This window comes from Mauremys mutica, chromosome 3, assembly GCF_020497125.1.
Source record: "Mauremys mutica isolate MM-2020 ecotype Southern chromosome 3, ASM2049712v1, whole genome shotgun sequence".
NCBI classification, from domain to species: domain Eukaryota; kingdom Metazoa; phylum Chordata; order Testudines; family Geoemydidae; genus Mauremys; species Mauremys mutica.
The window spans coordinates 137,696,812-137,718,156 of NC_059074.1; the positions used below are offsets into that span (position 1 = coordinate 137,696,812).

At 43.3% G+C, this 21,345-nt stretch overlaps 1 protein-coding gene across 11 annotated transcripts in view; it reads right to left on the reverse strand.

Moving 5' to 3' along the window:
* Positions 1 to 21,345, reverse strand: part of RGS7 (regulator of G protein signaling 7) — a 427,776-nt gene that overhangs the window by 71,990 nt on the left and 334,441 nt on the right. For all 11 annotated transcript variants that reach the window (XM_045011555.1, XM_045011554.1, XM_045011556.1 and 8 more), the window contains 3 exons: positions 15,117 to 15,181; positions 8,424 to 8,500; positions 8,242 to 8,323 (listed from right to left, as the gene is read on the reverse strand). In XM_045011555.1, the coding sequence (XP_044867490.1) occupies positions 8,242 to 8,323; positions 8,424 to 8,500; positions 15,117 to 15,181 (224 nt within the window). The remainder of the gene's footprint in view (positions 1 to 8,241; positions 8,324 to 8,423; positions 8,501 to 15,116; positions 15,182 to 21,345) is intronic.

Here is a 21,345-nt window from a genome sequence, read left to right on the forward strand (position 1 = left end):
TACTATACATCTGTCCATCAGTAGGTAAGCTCTGGAATGTTATAGCCGCTAGAAAAGCCCCTATGAACTCTATCCATGGAACTAATGTCAAAGTGAACTTTTCTGTGCCAAGATGGAGTCCTAACCTGTTGGATAGAGTCATAGCTGTCCCCACTGCAAAGATAACTTTGTTATGTAATTGGCTCTTGAGGTAGGGAAAGACTATTATTCCCCCATCGATGTAGACGAATGGCCACTGTCAGGACCTTCAAAAAGACCACGGGAGCGGACAAGAGTCCAAAGGGGAACACTCGGCACTGGAAGTGATCCTGGCTGACCAGGAAGCAGAGGAATCATTTGTGAGATGAGTGTATCACAATGTGAAATTTGGCATCCTAAAGGTCAAGGGCCACAAACCAATTTAATGATGCAATTACAGCAGCAAGAGTAATCATCCTGAACTTCTGCACTTTGACAAAGATGTTTAACTATCTGAGATCTAAAATTGGCCTATATCCCCATTATTTTTGGGAACGAGAAAGTATTTGGAAAAGAACTCTTTCCTCTGTGCTGTACTGGAACTCGTTCTATGGCTCTGATATGTAGGAGAGAGAGAGAGAGGACTTCCTGTCTCAACAACTGTTTAGGAGATGGATCCTAGAGAAGGGACCAGAGAAGGAAGGTGGAGTGGAGGAATGAGGTAAAATGAACATAGTAATTTGATATTATGACCTCTAAAACCTATTTGCTCCCATGAAGGTTGAAAGCAGGAGAGACAGTGTCCAAAATATGGAAGGAGGTGGATCGAGAGCACAGCTGTAGATTCTGAAGTTGGGGCTATTCTGGACCTTCTACCAAAACATCTACACTGATGTTTAAGAGACAAGGAAGATGGTAGTCATCGAAAGAGTAGACAGCTTCCTCCTCTGATATCTGTGTCTCTTCTTGAGTGCTTCAGCAGACCTATGGAAGGTAAGAAGTTGGACTGGGTGGGTTCTCTGAGATGTCTGTGACTGGCTAAAGTTTCTCTTGTTTGCAGAAAGACTCCTTTTGGGGTTGTGGTTAATTAGGAGGGATAGATAGGACAGCATATCAATAGAGCAGGCAACACCACTGTTATCTGTGGTGGTCCTCACAGGTGTAGCTGGGTGCTTACACCAGAAGGGGATGCAAATTTTGTTATTGTATATTTGCAAATTATATTTTCTTGTGCTTTTAAAATAATAGACATTTTTCTACAATCTGTGGTTCCATCCCTGCTCCCATGGATGTCAATGGCAAAACTTCTTTTAATTTCTTTGGAATCTGGATTTTTGTGTTGATTTTGACTCTAAAACTTTTAAAACCAAATAGGTGAGAGATAATGTGAGGACAAAAAACAGTTGCAAAGGGAGGTTGCTCCCTTGTTTCTACATAAATGTTGAGTTAAAGATGTTCATTTGTCACGCTACAAACACTGATCATGAGGCAGTGTCGGATTATATTGATTTCACATTTATTTGATCTATAACAATTTCTAAATGTATTCAAGCTGCTTAAAAACAGACTCTTGACAAACAAACGATGTACGTTTAAACAGTGTATGTAAACGATTGCTCATTGTACCATTAGCTTGCTTCATTCTGACTGGTTTAAAGGATAACCCTATTGTCTATACATGCTTGCACTTGAAGAGAATGATATTTTATAATACTGAATTTGATTTTAGGGAGATGAACAGTCCCTTGAGAGCTTTTGTGGCGGATCAAAAGTATACTTTATAAAATTATGATTAATAATACTAATCATCGGCCAAATAGACAGCAGCTACCTGAAAACACTACTGAACTTTTAAGTCTTTAATCATTTAAAACTAGATTGGGAAAAGCACTAGAGAATCCACTACTATGCTGGCAGCAGGGGATGGACATAAGTCTTTTTAAAAGCTAATTTAATTTATTTTCAGGCTAGCACTAGTTGAAGGTATATTGCTTTAGATTTACAGTAACTACTGGTAATCTGATCGGTTGGCAGAAATTTGATTTTGGACAGCAAATAGACATAAATTTATGCAAACTGTGTGTTATGCTATATTTATCTGAGCTTTGTGATTGTGAATATTAAGATATTGGCAATGCTGGCACCTAGCACAGAAACCAGATATATCCAATTTTATGGATTAGGATCCAAAGTGAACTATTTTATGCACAGGCCTGTCTCTTCAATAGCATAACTTTCTACAAGAAAGTCTGCCCCAACAGCCATTCTAGCAGAATAACAGGGAGTTTAGGTGCTCTGTTGCCTTAATCTGATCAGCATTATTAAACAGAAATTGCTTATCGGCCTTCTGAATTATGCAAGAATCTTTGAGACAATACTACTGATGAGCGGGGGGGTGGGGCGGGGACAACATAAAGACACCCCCCAAACCTCCCCCTGCCCCCCGGAACTACTAAACTGATCTCACACAGGACCACAAAATGTGATGCATCTACACTAGAATTTTATACAGGGATATATTCCAAGAATTCTCATATTTATTACTCTACTTGGCTTACTTGCTATTTGAACTGACTCTTTCAAAACAGTTGACATCCCAACAGTTTCTGTAACTATCTGCCGTCCCTACAGATTCCATAGCTTCCCATTTTTGAATCATCCTAAATTTTCACTTGAACATTAAATGTCAATGGGGTTGCACTTCTATTTGTAAGGGAGAAATCCATGCTATAATAATGTAAATCAACCCAGCGGAGAGTTATCACTTTGTTCGTAAAGACATTACACAACAGGTTAACTATGAAGTTTAGAAGACACACTGTGTGCACCTGTTTCTATCTTGAACAGAATTGTCACAAGAATGTTGTTGATGCATGCATGTATGTATCATAAACACTAACTGTATGCTCAGAATAACATCTTTTACAACGCTTTGTTTCATTACCCATGATGCAATTTAGGAGACTATACCAACTGCAGCTTTGGGAGTGCTAACTGCCTAACGGGCAGGTGCATTACCTGTGGTTACACATAGATGGGACATGAACATGAGGAATCACTCATAGGGCTGGATGGCATGATTTATATTTGCTTCAATCAAATTGTTTGAAACCTTTTAAAATAATTAACATATTTGACAAATATGTTATGGCTAAAAAAGCTTATGGGATTTGTAGTGTTCAAAGAGGTATTTTCTCCTCCATACCCAAATTAAACTCATCATTTTGTAATGTCCTATAAGACGACCTTGAAAGACAGGGTACAGATACATAAAAATACCTAAGACTTTCCTGCTAAACTCTAGTTAGATGGTAACTCTACCAAGTAAATCAGTTGTTGAGGAGGGAGAGGATGGGATAATGGAATGCCACACTTAATAAAGGTTTTATTTTTATATTTTAACTTAAAACAGGGCTAGACATGCAGGAATGGAAGCTTGCAGCAAATTTAAATATGGAGGAAAATTGAAGGAAGGTGGCAGCTATTTTAAAAAGAGAAATCGCCATAGTATTGAACTGCTACCAAAAACCAATCCCATGAAAGGTCAGATTTAGTGGAAATCCTGGGGAAAAAATCATGTTGCTGATTTTTACATCATGAATAATTTCAACCCCCCTTCCATGTTTGCCACCACTGAAGGTGCTACAGTTAGTAATTACACATGCTATGGGCAAGTTGCCTTTCTGCATTACAGAAAGGAAACGTTAGAGAGACAATGGCTCTCTAATATGCTGGGACCAACATGGTTTTCTGAAAATAATTTGCTTTCATTTAAAGATTCATAGATTTTAAACAGCAAGAGATTATTTCCCCCTATATCAGAACACTTGTACATGAATTAGAATACTAAGTAATGTCCAGCAAGACTTGCATTTTAATTAGATTAATTTAAAAACTAGCACGAAAAGTGTATTAATTTAAGGGTTTATGGCAGCGAGTTAGATATGTGTCAATTGTCCTGGATCATTACCTAAACGAGTTAATCTCACAGCAAGCACAGGAAATACAGTTCTGTAGTGGGTTGGAGAACATTTCAGGGGATTTACTGTTTTAATACTTGTTTGTGCAATTTAAACAAGCTGTAAGATTATGGATTTTAACTGATTCGTGAAGGTTATGCATTCTTTTATAAAGACATTCATCAGAAGTTTGACATTTTCTTTTCAAACACGAATAACCTCTTAATTTATTTTGCCTTGAAGAGAACTGACCTCCCTGAGTATAGCTTGATTTATAACCCCACTTGACTAATCTTTCTGACCAATTATTTGCGAATTCTTTAGTCCAATATTTGTAGAAGTTGGAGAGGTTAGTGGTACTGTTTCTGGGGAGCACGCGGAAAAAGAGAGGTCTTTTACTAGGTACAATAGCTAGTAATACAACACAATAACTGGAAGATATGAAAATGAGACAGATTATGCCTGAAAATCATTTTATATAATAAAAAGTATTACACTAGATCAGTGGTTTTCAACCTTTCTTTCATTTGTGGACCCCTAAAAAATTTCAAATGGAGGTGCAGACCCCTTTGGAAATTTTAGACAGTCTACGGAGCCCCAGGGGTCTGCAGACCACAGGTTGAAAACCACTGCACTAGACTGAATATTAAAATGGAAACCAAACAGTGTAATATCAAAGACATTCTCTTTCCCTCTAAATAACAAATGTAAGTACAAACAACCCAGTTTGAAAAAAAAAATCCTCCACTAAAGACACTTTCTTTGATACTTCAATCAGGTTTCATCATTTTCTAAGCAAAATCTTGGAAAAAGACATCTACAGTATTCAATCGCCACACCAAAAATAATTGCCTTAATCATTTCCAGTCAACCTTCTATGCATAATACAGTACAGAACCTTCTGCCGGTTAAAGAGTGCTCCCTTTGGTCTAAGCACACACCTCTCACCATGAGCTGAAGACATTATTTGACCTTTTTGTGGCAAATCAAATGATCTTTCCCCATCAGACCCTGAATCACTTTTCTTCATCTTAGTGCTGTAATGGATATGATCAGCTATGACATTATTTTTGATCACCTGATACAGTTCCATTTCTGGAACTTTGTTCTCAGGTTTCACTCTTATTCAACTATGCTTATGTGTGAATCCCGCTTCTACATTCCACCACTACAATATCTCCCTGGATCCACATCTTGACTTCTTCCTCTTTTCTAAAATCATCATCTCTGGCCATCTATTTTCTGAAATCATATGTGGATATGATTTCTAGTTGCTAGTTGAAAAATGTCAATTGTTTTTTCATAAGAAATTACAGAGGGGGAGAGGGGAATTGTTTTATTCAAAATACCCTGCAAAATGTTTTCTTTTTTTCAAACCATAAACTATAATATTTTACGGTTTTCAAAAACTGTTCTCAGTAATAATTTGTAATTATGGGTAAAACACTTTCATTTTTCAAAAACTAAACAAACAAAAGCCATTTTTTAATGATTAATCAAACATTCTAATCTAGATCTGGAGATTTTCAGGTTGTGGTTTACAGTTTTTCATTGACTTGCCTGTGCAAATTTTCTTTTTAGTCCAAAAGCCATTTTTCAAATAATTTTTTTTACCAACCCTTGTACACACAAATCTGTATCACCTTCACTATTTCAGCCATGTCTTCATTTTCTCTCTCTATCAAACTTATCTACTTCTGAGTCTGATAGGACTGCATTGAACTCAGTGTATCCAAAACGACTATCCTACTCACTGGAAAGAAAAGCCATCTTAGCCAAATCTTCAATGCTTCTTTCTCCATCTTCTATTCAAATGTCACGCTATCTTGGCAGTCAAGAACTTAGATTTCTGATTTGGACCCAAAATCCTTTTGCACCCCATATCAGTAGGTCTGCCTACAGTCAAATAAGAATCATCATCTCACACAGGCATATTTGATGATGATTCAGGCAAAGCTTTTATCAGACTTAATTTGCTCTCATCCTGGCTCCTGTAATTTATTCCTTTACTGGCTCCTGTAATTTATTCCTTTATTGTCTCTTTATATCTTTACTTTTCAAACTTCAGTGACTCACCTCCCCACCCAGACCTGTAAATAGGAACATATCTTTGCCAGTCTCTGAAATCTTTACATCCATTTCAGAATCTAGTGCAAAAGTCTCTCTTAGATAGCAAGATTCCCTGAGCCTGTAGAGTTCCTCCTAATCTTTTACAGCGTCTCAGAAATTCCCTGATGGAAGACTGATCAATCATAAAAGAGTTACTTTCATGGAAAATATTCAATTTCAGTGAACTTGTGATGAAACCCGTCCAGCTCCTGGCTTTGTGGCAGCCCAGCTGATGGGGAGCCAAGACCCTGGAAGCTATCCTGCTTTGCCGGGGTTCCTACATTTCCAGGGTCCTGACTCATTTGCAGCTCACCAGGCAGTCTGATGGGGACAGGGCTGCACGGGGGGGCGGGCAAGTGGGGCAATTTGCCCGGGCCCAGCAGGGGCACCCATGAGAGATTTTCGGGGCCCCTGGAGCAGGGTCCTTCACTCTCTCCGGGGGCCCCAGAAAACTCTCGCGGAGCCCGGGCCCCCGGAGCTTCTTCGCTCCCGGTCTTCGCTGGCGGGGGGTCCTTCCTCTCTGGGATAGAAGGACCCCCCGCCGCCGAATTACCGCCAAAGCGGGACCCGCCACCGGAGTGCAGCCGGGTCTTCGGCAGTAATTCGGCGGCGGGGGGGTCCTTCCGTTCCGGGACCCGCCGCCGAAGTGCCCCGAAGACCCATGGTGGGGGCTGCACTTTGGCGGCGGGTCCCGCTTCGGCGGTAATTCGGCGGAGGGGGGGTCCATGCCGTGGGTCTTTGGGGCACTTTGGCGGCGGGTCCCGGAATGGAAGGACCCCCCGCCGACGACTTACCGCCAAAGTGGGGCCCCCCGCCGCCGAAGACCCCGGGCCCCCGGAATCCTCTGGGCGGCCCTGGATGGGGAGCTGGGAGCCCTGGGAGTACTGGTTCCCAAGCTCTCATGTTTGCAGATCTTCAGCAGATGGGGCTCTCAGGGTCTGCTTCCGGGGGACTGTCCCAGAACCAGGGCTCCATTTCCTTTTCTGGAGAATTTTGAAATGTTTGGTTTTTATTCCAAATGTAAACAAAACTAATGTTTTAAATATTGAAATGGTCCATGAAACAGAATCGCCTTTCTCTGCATAGCGCTATACTTTTTCTGTTCTTTAGCTCATTCCTATGGACAGCAAATGCCAAATATCTTTCTATCCTCCCTCCTTACCTCTCCACAGTTGGTGGACAATACTGCTCCAATGCTGTCCTATGCTATGCTCCTCATCTGTAACAGTTTCATGTCTTTCTCCACTCAACATTTATTATAAATCCTCTTTTCCCTAATCTCACCACACCCTCTCTCAAACAAATAAATCCAACTTAAGTCTTTGGTGCTTCTCCAAGCTCATTCATTCTCCTGGAAAATTCTTCATAACACCCTCTCCAACTCCTCTACCACTACTACCACTCTAATTTTACTGTCTAAAAGTAATTAGTGGAATGCTAGTTAGATTTTTAAAATGCTTACAGGTGTAGTAATCTAAAATTTTATTAACAATTAAGAACTTTTGTAAGTAGGATCTTTATCCTCTCAATCTCCTTTTATAGATAGCAGTACAAGAGACACTCTGTATTCTATTTAATACTGATGTTAGGCTTCCCCTCATGTGCAAAGGAAGGAAAGAGCTTTTGGTTCAATAGTCCAAATACAGTGTTGCCAACGCATGATTTTATTGTAAGTTCTGTGATATCTGGTGATTTTTCTTCAAGCCCCAGCACCCTAAAAATCAACTGATTACATGATAATTTCAGGTTTCATTTTTTAAAAAGTATATGCTCACCTTCATGGTTGTGGAGAAAAGCTTGAAAATATGACCCAAATGTTCCCTAAAGGCTCAGAAATCAAATAAAAATAACCCAAAATGTAATTTAAAAAAAATCACATTATTTTTAAGCCAGTCTCTTGATTTTTGGGGTCCTGTCATGAGTTTTGAATGCTTTGAGTTGTCAATACCGGATTCAAATACATTTTTCTGATTTAAAAAATATCCAACCACACCATGTCTCCATATTCAGAAAACAACATTGAACCTGGGCATATTTGTGATGCTTGAGTGGAAAAAATGTGAATAGACCACATGCCACCACCACAAACAGATCTGTCCTCCCAAAACAAGACAGATGCTCCTCTCTCCTGCTCCCAAATCACAGCTTTACATGGATTTTCATGTTTATTTTTCGAAATGCTTACAATCAAGAGAAGTTCCACATATTTACTTACCACCGGTCTGTGTACATCCCAAAATGCTCGCTCCTGGCTATCAAGGATTTTCCTTTCTATCTTGTCTCTTTTCTTGTCCACTCTGTCAATGTTGCAGTATATTTAAGACAAACAACATTAATTGTAGTGCCTCTAAAAATAGTCAATGACAAATCCAGCAATAAAACTTCAAAGCAACTCACTTTGCTTGTGCTTCAGCTTGCATAAAAATAAACTCCCACTTCCGGGCAAATGCTCTCTGTAGCCTGGCCAAACTCTCCTGAAAATACAGTATAAACAAGTTTAACTTTGCTTTAAGTTATTCATTGTCTAACAGTTTTTAGACTGTCTTCAAAACCTCCAAAGATGATGTTAGACTCAAAAGCCATAATGCACAGGCTAGTGTAAATGTAGTCTATTTATTTGGTGGAAAGTGTCTGACACAGTACAGGATAGAACACAAAGTCTACATTATCTGTGCCCCCATTTCTGTAAGGTTTGCAACACTGTTGAAAGGTCTGGACACAGCTCTAGTGAGTTGCAGTGGTTGCTGCAGAGTTTGGCACTTCCAGAAAAACACACTGGCAGCAATTTTTGTGGGTGTGTTGGTTGGTTGATTATTCCAAATATTTCCATGAAATGCTCCAACTTTAAACTGTAGCCAGCTCTGGAAATGTAGCAATGACATTAGCTTGATACTGCCATTGATTTACACTAAAACCTCCATTTATCTTCTACATGAGCTGTTTCTGTTGTATAGTACAGAGATAACTTTAGCTGGAACATTAGAAAGATATTTTGGGAATACAAACTTCTTCTAAAGAAAATTGACCAATGGTCATACTTTTGAAAAAGGTTTGCAGACTAAAGCTATTATTGTATAGAAAATTTATTTAATAATATTTTTATGAGACTTGGCATAATTCTGCACTCAGATATGCTGGTAAATCTTGAGCAACTCCACTGGTTGCAATAGAATTATTCTGGACTTTCATTAGTGTAAATGGAAGCATAATTTGGTCTACTGACTTCAAGGGAGTTTCAGGTACTCCATTTCTCTCTATGTGTTAATTATAGTGAGGTTAACTGAAAAAAATGTCTGAGAACTTGGTATCAAATAATCGGACTGCAACTGTATTATATATTTACTGCAGAATAGTAAAGGGATATGTCTTCACAATCCCATCAATAACCCACATAAAGATACCATGGGCCATACTCATCCCGCTGTAGCTCTTTTGGCTTTAGCAGAGTTACAGCAGGGCAAAAACTGGCCTAGTATCTTTAAAACTAAGGGTACAATTTTCAAAAGCACCAAAGTGACTTCAGAGCCCATTGAAAGTATATGGGTCTTAGACACTTAAGGCCAGATGTCTAAAGGTATTTAGGTGCCTAACTCCCCATTGATTTCAGTGATTACCTTTTAAAATCTGGCCACGTCTATGGCCTGGTCTACACTAGGACTTTAATTCGAATTTATCAGCGTTAATTCGAACTAACCGCTCAACCATCCACACCAGGAAGCCATTTAATTCGAACTAGAGGGCTCTTTAGTTCGAATTTGGTACTCCACCCCGGCAGGTGGAGTAACGCTAAATTCGACATGGCTAGCTCGAATTAGGCTAGGTGTGGATGCAAATCGAACTTAGTAGCTCCGGGAGCTATCCCACACTGCACCACTCTGTTGACGCTCTGGACAGCAGTCCGAGCTTGGATTCTCTGCCCAGCCACACAGGAAATGACCCGCGAAAATTTGAATTCATTTTCCTGTCTGGGCACTTTGAATCTGACGTTCTGGTTGCACATCGGGGCGAGCTCCGCAGCACCTGCCACGATGCAGAGCTCTCCAGCAGAGGAGTCCGGGCAATCCCAGAATAGAAAGAGGTCCCCAGCATGGACTGACAGGGAAGTCATGGATCTGATCGCTGTGTGGGGCGAGGAGTCTGTGCTCTCGGAGCTGCGCTCCAGCAAGCGGAACGCGAAGACCTTCGAGAAGGTCTCGAAAGCCATGAAAGAGAAAGGATACAGCCGGGATGCGATGCAGTGCCGCGTGAAAGTCAAGGACCTAAGACAAGGGTATCAAAAAGTCAGAGCGGCAAACGGACGCTCCGGAGCACAGCCCCAGACATGCCGCTTCTACGAGGCACTGCATGCCATTCTAGGTGGGTCTGCCACCACTGTCCCACCAGTGACGGTGGACTCCGAGGACGGAATAGTGTACCGGGACAGTTCCTCCTCGATGTTCGCCGATGGGGAAGCTGAGGAAGGGTCTTTTGAGGACGGCGCAGGCGACAGCGAACACACTCCCGCTTTCCCTGACAGCCAGGATCTCTTCATCACCCTCACAGAGATCCCCTACCAACCCTCCCCTGCCGTTAACCCGGACTCGGAATCAGGGGAAGGATCAGGCGGTAAGTGCTACACACGTATAAACATTTATTTTTTGTAACATTGTTATAGAAAAAATAGAAACTGTATTTACAAAATTCTAAATATTAAACTATATAAAGAGAAGGTCCACACAAATGGGGATAGAAAAATAATCCTCTAGCGACATTTCCACGAAGGTGTCACTCAGTTCCTCGCAAAGCCTCCGCATGAGGTTCGTCGGAAGAGGTGCCTTGTTGGGCGCTCCGTGGAAGCAGACTCTTCCACGCCAGGACATCCGAATATAGAGTGGAACCATTGCCTCGACTAGCATTGCTGCATATGGTCCTGGTCTGTGCAGTGCGTCCCATAACATCCTGTCTTTCTGGGGACGAGTGACCCGCCTCAGGGTGATCTCGTTCTGCAAATACTGCATCTAAGTAGGGCAATTAGTGTAGTGTTACTATTGTTAATGGTTTACAATTAGGTTGCATAACAATGACCCTCGACTAACAGCCACGTGCGAGAGGCCACAGAGAACAAGCATCCATTGATCGTTCCCGTGCACTGGTGGGAGGGGCTGCAAAAGGCTCATCCTTTCTGCTTTGCACATTTCCTTTAGCAGGAGAGCACAGCTAAGCACTAACTGATAAGCAGTATGTACTGTAAGGCTTACCAGGACTTTGTGCAAGAGGGATGCAGCTGTCTCCTCGCTTGTGCGCTGTCCAGTGCAATGGCGCCGCCAATGAGAGCGTATTCCGAAATCTCGGACTAGTTCTGAGATCTCCTGAGACTTGGTTCCCTCTTTAGTCTTGTTAACTGAAACTGACTAGACTGTGTTTACTGTTGGCAAACATGTATGTGTTCAAGGAAATCACCTACTTTTTCGCATCACACAGCTTCGGCTCTTTCCCGGACTGCCCCGGCATCCCCCTCGCAGAGGCTGGCTCAGATTAGACGCCGAAAGAAAAAGACTAGGGACGACATGTTCCAGGAACTGATGGCCTGCTCCAGAGCGGAGGCGGCAGAGCAGAGACAGTGGAGGGACACCCTGTGTCAGCAGCATCGCACACACATGGAACGGGAGGATAGGTGGCGGCAGGAAGACCAGCAGGCGACTCAAACGCTGCTTGGTCTAATGAGGGAGCAAACGGACACGCTCCGGCGCCTTGTAGATGTTCTGCAAGACCGCAGGCAGGAGGAGAGAGCCCCCCTGCAGTGCATCTGCAACCGCCCTCCAACGCCAAGAAGTCCTGTCCCCCCCTCACCCAAAGTTACAAGAAGGAGGGGCGGTAGGGGCCGTGAGAACTGTCCCTGCACCGCAGCAGACCGCTAATGTTCGAGACACCTCTCGCGCTGTAAATTTGTACAAGTTCTTTCCTTACAGCATCAACCAGTCCCAACTCCAAGTTTAACCCCCCCACTGTGTACTACATTATTAACAGCGGTTTGGTGTTACTCACTGTTTCCGTCACGTTTCTCGTGTCAGAAGACTTTCTGTGGGTGTGTGTGTGTGGGGGGGGGGATTGTAATTGCAGTGCATAGCCCACAGTACCATGGTACAGACTTGGGTGCAGGGTCAACTGCAGGGCACACACAGACTGCAGTCACTAGGCACCAGGGTCAGTCTGTGTGGTGTATGCTGCCCCGGGTCTTTCGTTGATGTGTATGCTTGTCCAGGGTCCTGGTGCCTGCCATCCCCGAATGTAAAGGCAGGCTTCCCTTCACATGCACTTCGACCGTAGCCACGATCCTCCCCGGTGCCCTGAGCCCCAAAAAGAGCCCTCATCCAGGGGCAGATACTCACCCTTCCCCCACACCCCTCACCCCTTCCAACGCCCAAACCCACAGCCCACAGCCGTCATGTAAACCCCTATCCAAAGACGGCACCCCTCGCCCCTTCCTGCAAACCCACCCATTCCTGCAACCCTCCCCCTACATGCAGAACCACCGTAAACCGTCCCCCACCCCACAGACCTATGTAGGAGCAGGAGGCTGTCCGTCCTGTTTTGGACAAGCGGTCTGTACATCAGTGCACACCTTACCCAGCACAGAATGCTTACATGTTTCAACCAAGAAACAGAAATGCAAAGTCAACGAAAGATTTATTATTAATTACTGTTACATTTCATTAGTTTTAAAACGTGCTTTGGAAGTGGGGGAAACTTGGAGAACCGGGTTTGTGAGCTCAGATCTAACTGGACACATACAGACACAGGTCCATGATCAGGCTCTCTTAAAATCAAGTAGACAGTCACAGGTTACCCTGCTCTGCGAGGAAACTCGCTTTCAAAGCCTCCCTGATGCACAGCGCTTCCCGCCTGGGATATTCTCTCGGCACGGGTGTCTGGCTGATCGTAAACAGCAGCCAGGCGATTTGCCTCAACCTCCCAAGCGGCCAAAAAGGTCTCGCCCTTGCTCTCACATAGATTGTGGAGCACACAGCAAGCAGCAATAACTACTGGGATATTCTTTTCGCTGATGTCCGAGCGAGTCAGTAAGCTCCGCCATCTCCCCTTGAGACGTCCGAAAGCACACTCCACCACCATTCTGCACTTGCTCAGCCGGTAGTTGAAGAGTTCCTTCGCACTGTCCAAGGCGCCTGTATAGGGCTTCATGAGCCAGGGCATTAGCGGGTAGGCCGGGTCCCCGAGGATCACTGTAGGCATCTGCACATCCCCAACCGTTATTTTGTGGTCCGGAAAGAAAGTACCTGCCTGGAGGCGTCTAAACAGACCAGAGTTCCTGAACACACGCGCGTCATGAACCTTGCCCGCCCACCCGACGTTGATGTTGGTAAAACGTCCCCTATGGTCCACCACAGCTTGCAGCACCATTGAAAAGTAGCCCTTTCGGTTAATGTACTTGCTGGCCTGGTGGGCTGGTGCCAGGATAGGGATGTGAGTCCCATCTATAGCCCCACCGCAGTTTGGGAATCCCATCGCGGAGAAGCCATCTATGATGACCTGGACATTTCCGAGAGTCACTACCTTTGAGAGCAGTTGCTCAACGATTGCGTGGGCTACTTGAATGACAGCAATCCCCACGGTAGATTTGCCCACGCCAAAGTGGTTCGCTACTGACCGGTAGCTGTCTGGCGTTGCTAGTTTGCAGAGAGCAATGGCCACTCGCTTATGCACACTCAGGGCTGCTCGCATGCGTGTGTCCTGGCGCTTCAGGGCAGGGGACAGCAAGTCACACAGTTCAAGGAAAGTGCCCTTACGCATCCTGAAGTTTCGCAGCCACTCTGTGTCATCCCAGACCTGCAGCACTATGCGGTCCCACCAGTCTGTGCTTGTTTCCCGGGCCCAGAATCGCCGTTCCACACCATGAACGTGACCCATTGCCACCATGATCTCCACTGCCCGGCGTACCCTGCTTTGTGAGAGGTCTGCGCCACTCTGTGAATTCCTGTCCTCACCGCGCTGCCGGAGCCTCCTCGCCCGGTTTCTCATCAGCTGGCTGTGGAAGAGGTGGACGATAAGGTGCGAGGAGTTGACAACGGCCATAAGTGCAGCGATGATCGCAGCGGGCTCCATGCTCGCAGTGATGTGGCGTCCGCGCTGTAACCGACCAGACAAGGGCGCGAACAGATTTCCCGCCGGCGCTTTCATGGAGGGAGGGCGTGATTGACGGTTCAATGATGACAGTTACCCAAAACCACCCTCGACACATTTTTTCACCCAGCAGGCATTGCGAGCTGTACCCAGCATTCCAATGGGCAGCGGGGACTGCGGGAACTGTGGGATAGCTTCCCACAGTGCACCGCTTCCAAAGTCGACGCTGGCCCCGTGAATGTGGACTCAGAAGTTCGAATTTGTGTATTTAGTATGGATACACAAATTCGACTTCATAAGGTCGAATCCACAAATTCGACTTAAGTAGATTCGAAATAGTCCTGTAGTGTAGACAAGGCCTATGTCAGTTTTGAAAATGGGACTCAACTCTTCATTACTTGAGTCCTTTTGAAAATTTTAAGCTAGATCTTTAAATATATAATTGGAATCCTTACACACTGTAGTATAGTTCTGGCAAACATTGGGACATATTTGTTTCCGACTGCATGAGATTGGTGAACAGTTCACCTGAGGCTGGGGAAAGGATCTGTGCACAGTTAGATTAGAGATGGGCCCAAGTCTCAGTTCCCAAACACCCCTGAACTTTGGGGAGATATGAATTCAAACTTTGCAGCTGGCCCCTCTCTACCAACAACCTGGATCCCAGCACTCCAAAACTATGGGAACATTTGGGATTTGTTTCTATCTTTATTCATAATGCACTAACCCAATCTTCATTGTTTAATATAATACAGCAGGCGCTCACGTACAACAGCATTTATGGATTCTGAAATATTAGCACCTGAGTGCCGGTTGTCACATGCCTAGACACAAGTTTAAACTGCTCAATGTATAAACCACTGCACTATAAAAATGCTGTGGCCTTTGTTTCTAATGTTATCCTACATTCTGCTAAGCTTGGAAATCTCATTTATTTGACATCTCAGTTCCAGGAAAGGCCCACATACTTACTGCTTCATAGTCTGCTAGCTCAAGCCGTGCTTTGTTTTGCATTGTTCGCTTGCAGAGGTAAACCGCTAGAACACACAAAAAAATCAATCAATCATTTCTTGCTATTTCATAAACATCAAAGCCCCAGAAATCAAGATCTCAAGGTTTCATCCACATTCCATTGACACGGACTGGTAGATTTTTACCTCTGTGTTTCTCCCTCTATAGCAGTGTCGGATTAGCCACTGGGCCAACGGGGTCCATGCCCAGGGCACTGGCCAGTTGGGGGGGCCCAGAAAAATGGGCGCCCCCAGCACCCTGACCCACTCCGCTTGCCCGATGCTCCTGCCGGGGGGTGGGGGCTTGCCCAGCTCCTCCTGCCCACCTGGCGCTCCTGTGGTCCCCACATCCCGACCCCACTCCCCGGCTGGAGTGCCCGGGCAAACCCCCACATCCCAACCCCATTTCCCCGCCAGGAGAGCCAGGAGGGAGAAGTAGGGGGACTGAAGGCAGAAGGGGTGGGGAGGGGCCCCCCACTTGCTCTGGCCCAGGGGCCCCACAAAACCCTAATCTGCCCCTGCTCTGTAGTCAATTTTTTAGAACAAGGGGGTCAATACATACAATGGTATTTTTTATTGAAGTGTAGCTTCTGCCAAAGTGATTAATGGCATAATTATTTAGCTCTCTTTACATTATAGCAGTGGAGGTGAGGTTTTGGTTTTGTTTTTTTGTTTTGCCAGGAACTAATTTGTTAAAAAGCTAAATGGCAACTTATCTTTAAAGTATTGCATATGGACTAAAAGAACCAAGAGGTTTATCAGGAGGTGTTGTCCTATTTCACTAGTAGAAGGGTTTTCTTTATTGTTTATTTATATGCTATTATTTTCCCATTGCATAGACACCAATCCACATCAACAAGAGAAACTCACAGTTAAAAATAAAAAGGGAACAATACAAATAAAAAATAAAGACTCAAAGTATCACTCCCTATGGAAAATATCTGTAAGAGGAAATAATGTGGGAGTGAAAATGAAAAAAAGTAGGAGCATATCTTTACATACAACATTGGGATCAAATTTAGTCTTATTTACATTGGGGCAAATCCAAAGGAATTGCATTGATTTCAGCAATGTTGTTCTGGATTCACACCAGTGTAATTGAACAGAATTTTGCCAAATATATTACAAGCAACAACTGCTGAAAAGAAATTGGTTGAAATCAAACTAAGGTGAGAGAGAGGACAGATGTTAGCATTACTCACTAAGGGCAGGTCTACACTAAGGGCGGGGGTCGAACTAGGGTACGCAAGTTCAGCTACGTGAATAGCGTAGCTGAACTCGAAGTACCCTAGTTCGAACTACTTACCCGTCCAGACGCCGCGGGATCGAAGTCCGCGGCTCCAAGGTCGACTCCGCCACCGCCTTTTGCAGTGGTGGAGTACCGGAGTCGACCGGAGCGCGCGGGGAGTTCGAACTATCGCGTCTAGATTAGACGCGATAGTTCGAACTCCGAAAAGTCGAACTCACCGCGTCGACCCGGCAGGTAAGTGTAGACTAGCCCTAAGTCATTACATTAATGGTTTGATCCTCCAGAATCCTTTATGCATCCAAAATTCCTATTGAATTAAACTGCAAATCCTATTCTTTTCATTTAGGGGCAAATCCTATCCTTCATTTCAAGCCTGAGTAACTGGATTTAGTACAGGTGACTCCTCCAGAATTGAGATGTAGAGTGGGGCAGAATTTCCCCTCACAAGTCTGAAGAGAAACATCATAACCGTTTCATGCCTCCACGCCCCAGCCCCAGCCCCAGCCCCTCTGTGGGGTAGAATGGCCTTTTGATTTGATTTGTATAGTCAAGGATTCACCAACCCCATCCACGGACTCTGTGCTGGTGACATAGAGCCCTCACAGAGCTAAGCTCTGATATATTCTGAGGGAAGGAACCCTGGCCCACCCATCCCCATCCCTACACAGAAAAATGCATTTCCACTGCTGGCACAGATAGGAAAGATTTGTGTCTAAGAACTCAATCCGACAGTCCCTAGACAAGCAAAGTCCCTTGCACCTAATCTAATCTTGAATTTTAAGGAGGCCAAATCAATAATACTTAAGATTCCCAGAGATAAAATTCACTTCAGACAAAAGAATAAATCTTAAGATAGTTTCAGTCTGACTTGCTCCCTCTTCTCCAAGGCATTCTATTATTTCACTAAAACAACAAGGAGTCTGGTGGCACCTTAAAGACTAACAGATTTATTTGGGCATAAGCTTTCGTGGGTAAAAAATATTTTTTTACCCACGAAAGCTTATGCCCAAATAAATCTGTTGGTCCTGAAGGTGCCATCGGAATCCTTGTTGTTTTTGAGGATACAGACTAACATGGCTACCCCCTGATACTATTATTTCACTGGGATCACACAGGGTGAAAACCAGCAGAGAACTTACATTCATTGCAAGTGCCTCTGAGCTTTAACTGGGGCTCCAGATATTACTTAATGGAAAGAAGAATTAAAATTTGCTATGTATGTTACTTGGTCTATACTCTTCTCCATTTGTATTCTTTCCATTTTCTTCAAAAGTGTTACCGTCTGTCTTCTCTGATATTCCCTCCTCAGCTAATACAAAGATATATCTATTTGTCACATATAACTTAGCAGGCTGAGGTACAGAACTTAGCCCCAATTTCAATGCATATTTAAAGCACCATTGCCTTAGGGTTTGTTCTGAAATCTAGGAAAGAGAATAAGTGCTGAATTCTGGCTCTTCTCGCTGAGTCCAATGGTAGCTCCAGGCACATAACTGAGGGCAGAATTGGGCCCTCATTACATTCCATCTTTTTTTTCTTATTGCTTTCAAAATTACTTTCTTAACTGACAGATCTAGGAAAAAAATCCTGTCAGCATTTGCTCTAAGACATTGTGAGGATTATTTTAAAAAAATGTATTTATTAAAGATGAGCAGAGAGGATTCCAGGAACTCCATGAGCTGAGTTTAAGCCTGTCAGGTTACCCCAACATCTCTTTAAATATACATAGAAAACTCCCACTCTCTTCTTTTGCTTGGCCTACTGTAAAACTAATATTCTTAGAAGATAGTTGCCCAACCTATATTCAATATATTTGTTGTACTTTGTTCCTTGCCATCAGCCCAATCTCCTTTTCTAAAGCAGTTATTCCTTCAGGATCATAATGTCCACAGCAGAACAGACCAATGATTTACTTGTCTGGCAGCCTTTCTTTGGCTGTGTCCAATCCAAGATGTGTCAATTGAAGGCCTGAACACCTCACAATCTGCCTAATTCTGCTACACCAGGGCAATTTCATGGTGACCCCAAGATAAACAGTACTTGCCTACACAAGTGTAATAGTCTAATCCTGTTTCAACATTTACTATCTGGAGTAAAATGACAAGGGCTAACAATTCTCATGCTTCTAGACACAGATCAATGGGACTGCTTATGTAAGTGTTACCTAATGTGAGCAAGAGTTGTAGATTCAGGCCCCTGGCATAACTCTTAAATGGTGATAAAGATCCAAAAAGAAGAACACAGTATCATGCTGGGAACTTGAGATGCTATAGGATTCTTTCCTTCAGTGTAAATAATTTTCTGTAGCCTCAGACTAAAGATTCTTTATTTCCAAGGTAAATAAATTTCAACAATAAAAGTTATGTGACACCATATTTGTATGCTATATAGGTAATTTTGGGACTTAAAGAAGTGAGGTCCATTGAAATGAGCTTCATTAGAGGGGTATGACACCTGGAGATCAGTATCTGATCCTGAAGTATGAGGATTATCAGCCTTTGTCATTTTACCCCAGTAAGTAAATTTCAGAACAGGACTAGATTCCTTTAATTACAACATCTGCTGTTATACTACATTATTTGTCTCAGTAATATCTTGTGGCAACGAGTCCTGGACCTGTCTCCTTGAAATTTCCATCTAATGACTTCTTTTTAGTGTGCACATTTCTGAGCCAGGACTTCAAAACGGATACGTTTATCCCTCAAGACTTTCCTCCAGGGTATTAAAATGCTTCTCTTATTTTAGGAGTCTAATGATTATACCATCTGGCCTTTTTTATGCTCATTAAAACTCTTTCTACATGTCAGCGTACTTAAGGCAGGGTCTAAAGTGTGCCCGGGAGGATTTATCTGTCTGGGAAGTATGACAGATCTGCTGATGCCAAGGCAGAAGAAAACGGTGCTCAAGGACACTTCAACTCTTTGGTTCAATTGCCCTCCCCCCCCATCATTGTAGTGCCAGCACTCTCACTTTTAGCATGAATGCAGCCATTCTGGGATATTGTTAAGGGCTTCTTGTGGAAGCAGCAGCTCAGGAATTTGAGCTGAATTGTTTGCAGTTTCCCAGACAATAATAATACTTTAACTCTTCTATAGTGTACTTTATCCATAGACGTTCAGGCACTTTACAAAAGAAGGTAAATATCACCCTCCTTTTACAGAAGATAAAATGGGGGTGCAGATAAATAATTTTTTTTTCCTTAAGAGGAATGGGAGTTGGAGTTAGGGATGCTGCAACAAATATTTTCCTCAAGGCATTGATTGCACAGTACTTCCCAGACCTTATCTTACCCCATCTGTAACATTAGCGGTTTGCAGTTACTACAGTTGGTGTAGCCTGGCTTGTAGTGCCTGGAGAGGGAGTGAATGAGTCAACTGTTTTCCTCCCTTCTTCCAAAGCAGTCAGTCATAAATAGCTGGTTCAACAACAAGGTGAGAGGCACATGGGTGTAATTTGGAGGGGCATTCCCCCCCCCAAATACAAGCCTCTGTCAGGCACAGAATTTGCACCCCCAATACACGCCCCCATTGGCCAGACTACAACTGTCCCCCCAAATATAGAATTCAAATTTACCTGTGGAGAGGCAGACCAGAGTGCCCACTATTTTGAATTCACATTTCTGCTGTGCATGCATAGCTAGAGCTGGAAGTATGATCTGTAGGAATGTTTTTAACAACCAAGGCCTCTTATTTTTACATATTCTTTTTTGGGGGGGAGAGGTCACGTTGACAAATTTAAGAAGGTGAGGTGCCCACAAGGAGACCACCAAGCAGTTACCTTGGAAACTGTTACGCTCTACAGACTGGTTATTTGGCTCTATGGAAAGCCTTCAGAATACTACTAATTGCACTGAGGACAACTCAACCTTTTCCGCAAACAGCATCATATGCCAAACTCTAAGTTACATACTACATATGTGACTGCATAAGTGACAAGATAGGGCCCTAAACATCCTTAGGGCCAATCATGAAGCAAATTCTTCCATCAGCTACAAACCAGTTCAAAGCAGTCAAAGACTGGATTGTCACTGGTGAAAGATCAGAATTTGGCCCATTCATTTTCAGCATGTCTCACAATAAAGCCACTATCTCACTGGAAGTAACCAAATGCAACAGAGTATTTCATAAAAATTACTTAACATAAAAACAAATGATATATAATGCAACAAAGCCTCATTCGTAATCTCAGTTTGCTAAACATGGACTGCAACATACAATCTTATTTTAGTCCTTGTATACTTTAACATGATTTTGCAATCAATCTGATTGCCTTCCAGTAAAACAAATTATATAGTTGTAGCAATAGCATATGATTTAGAACAGATTGGAGTACAATGGAAAAACAGAGCTTGAGTAGCAACTTTTTTAAAGACCATATCAATGAGCAATGGTCCACAAACTCAGATGACCAAGATAATTTAAATGTACAAGGAAACAGAATAATTCCACAGTCAAAGGGATGTCATAGAGCGCTGGACTGGAACCCCTGAGACCTGGATTCTAGTCTCATCTCTGCCACCTTGGACAGGTCACTGCATCTCTCTCTGCCGCCACTTCTCCATCTATAAAATGGGGATAATGACACTGCCCTGCTTTATAAAGCACATTGAGATCTACTGATGAAAAGTACCATATAAGAGGTAGGTATTTATATTAGTATGTTTGTTCTCTTCCCCTGAACTTACTTTTCTGTTTGTTTATTTTTCGTAGGGTCGTGCTTTCTGAGACAGCCAATGTGCAGTGACTGTTTTCCCAAACTACCACACATAAGCCCCACTTTAAACCTGCATCTGTCTGAGCAATAAGGTAAGAATCTATTTAAACCAATGATAAAACACTCATTTGGCCTGTCTACACAGCATCTAAGAATGAGCCTCCCAGACCAGTTCCATTCCACTTATGCCAGCAGAGCTCACACTACTACTCTAAAAATCGCTGTGCAC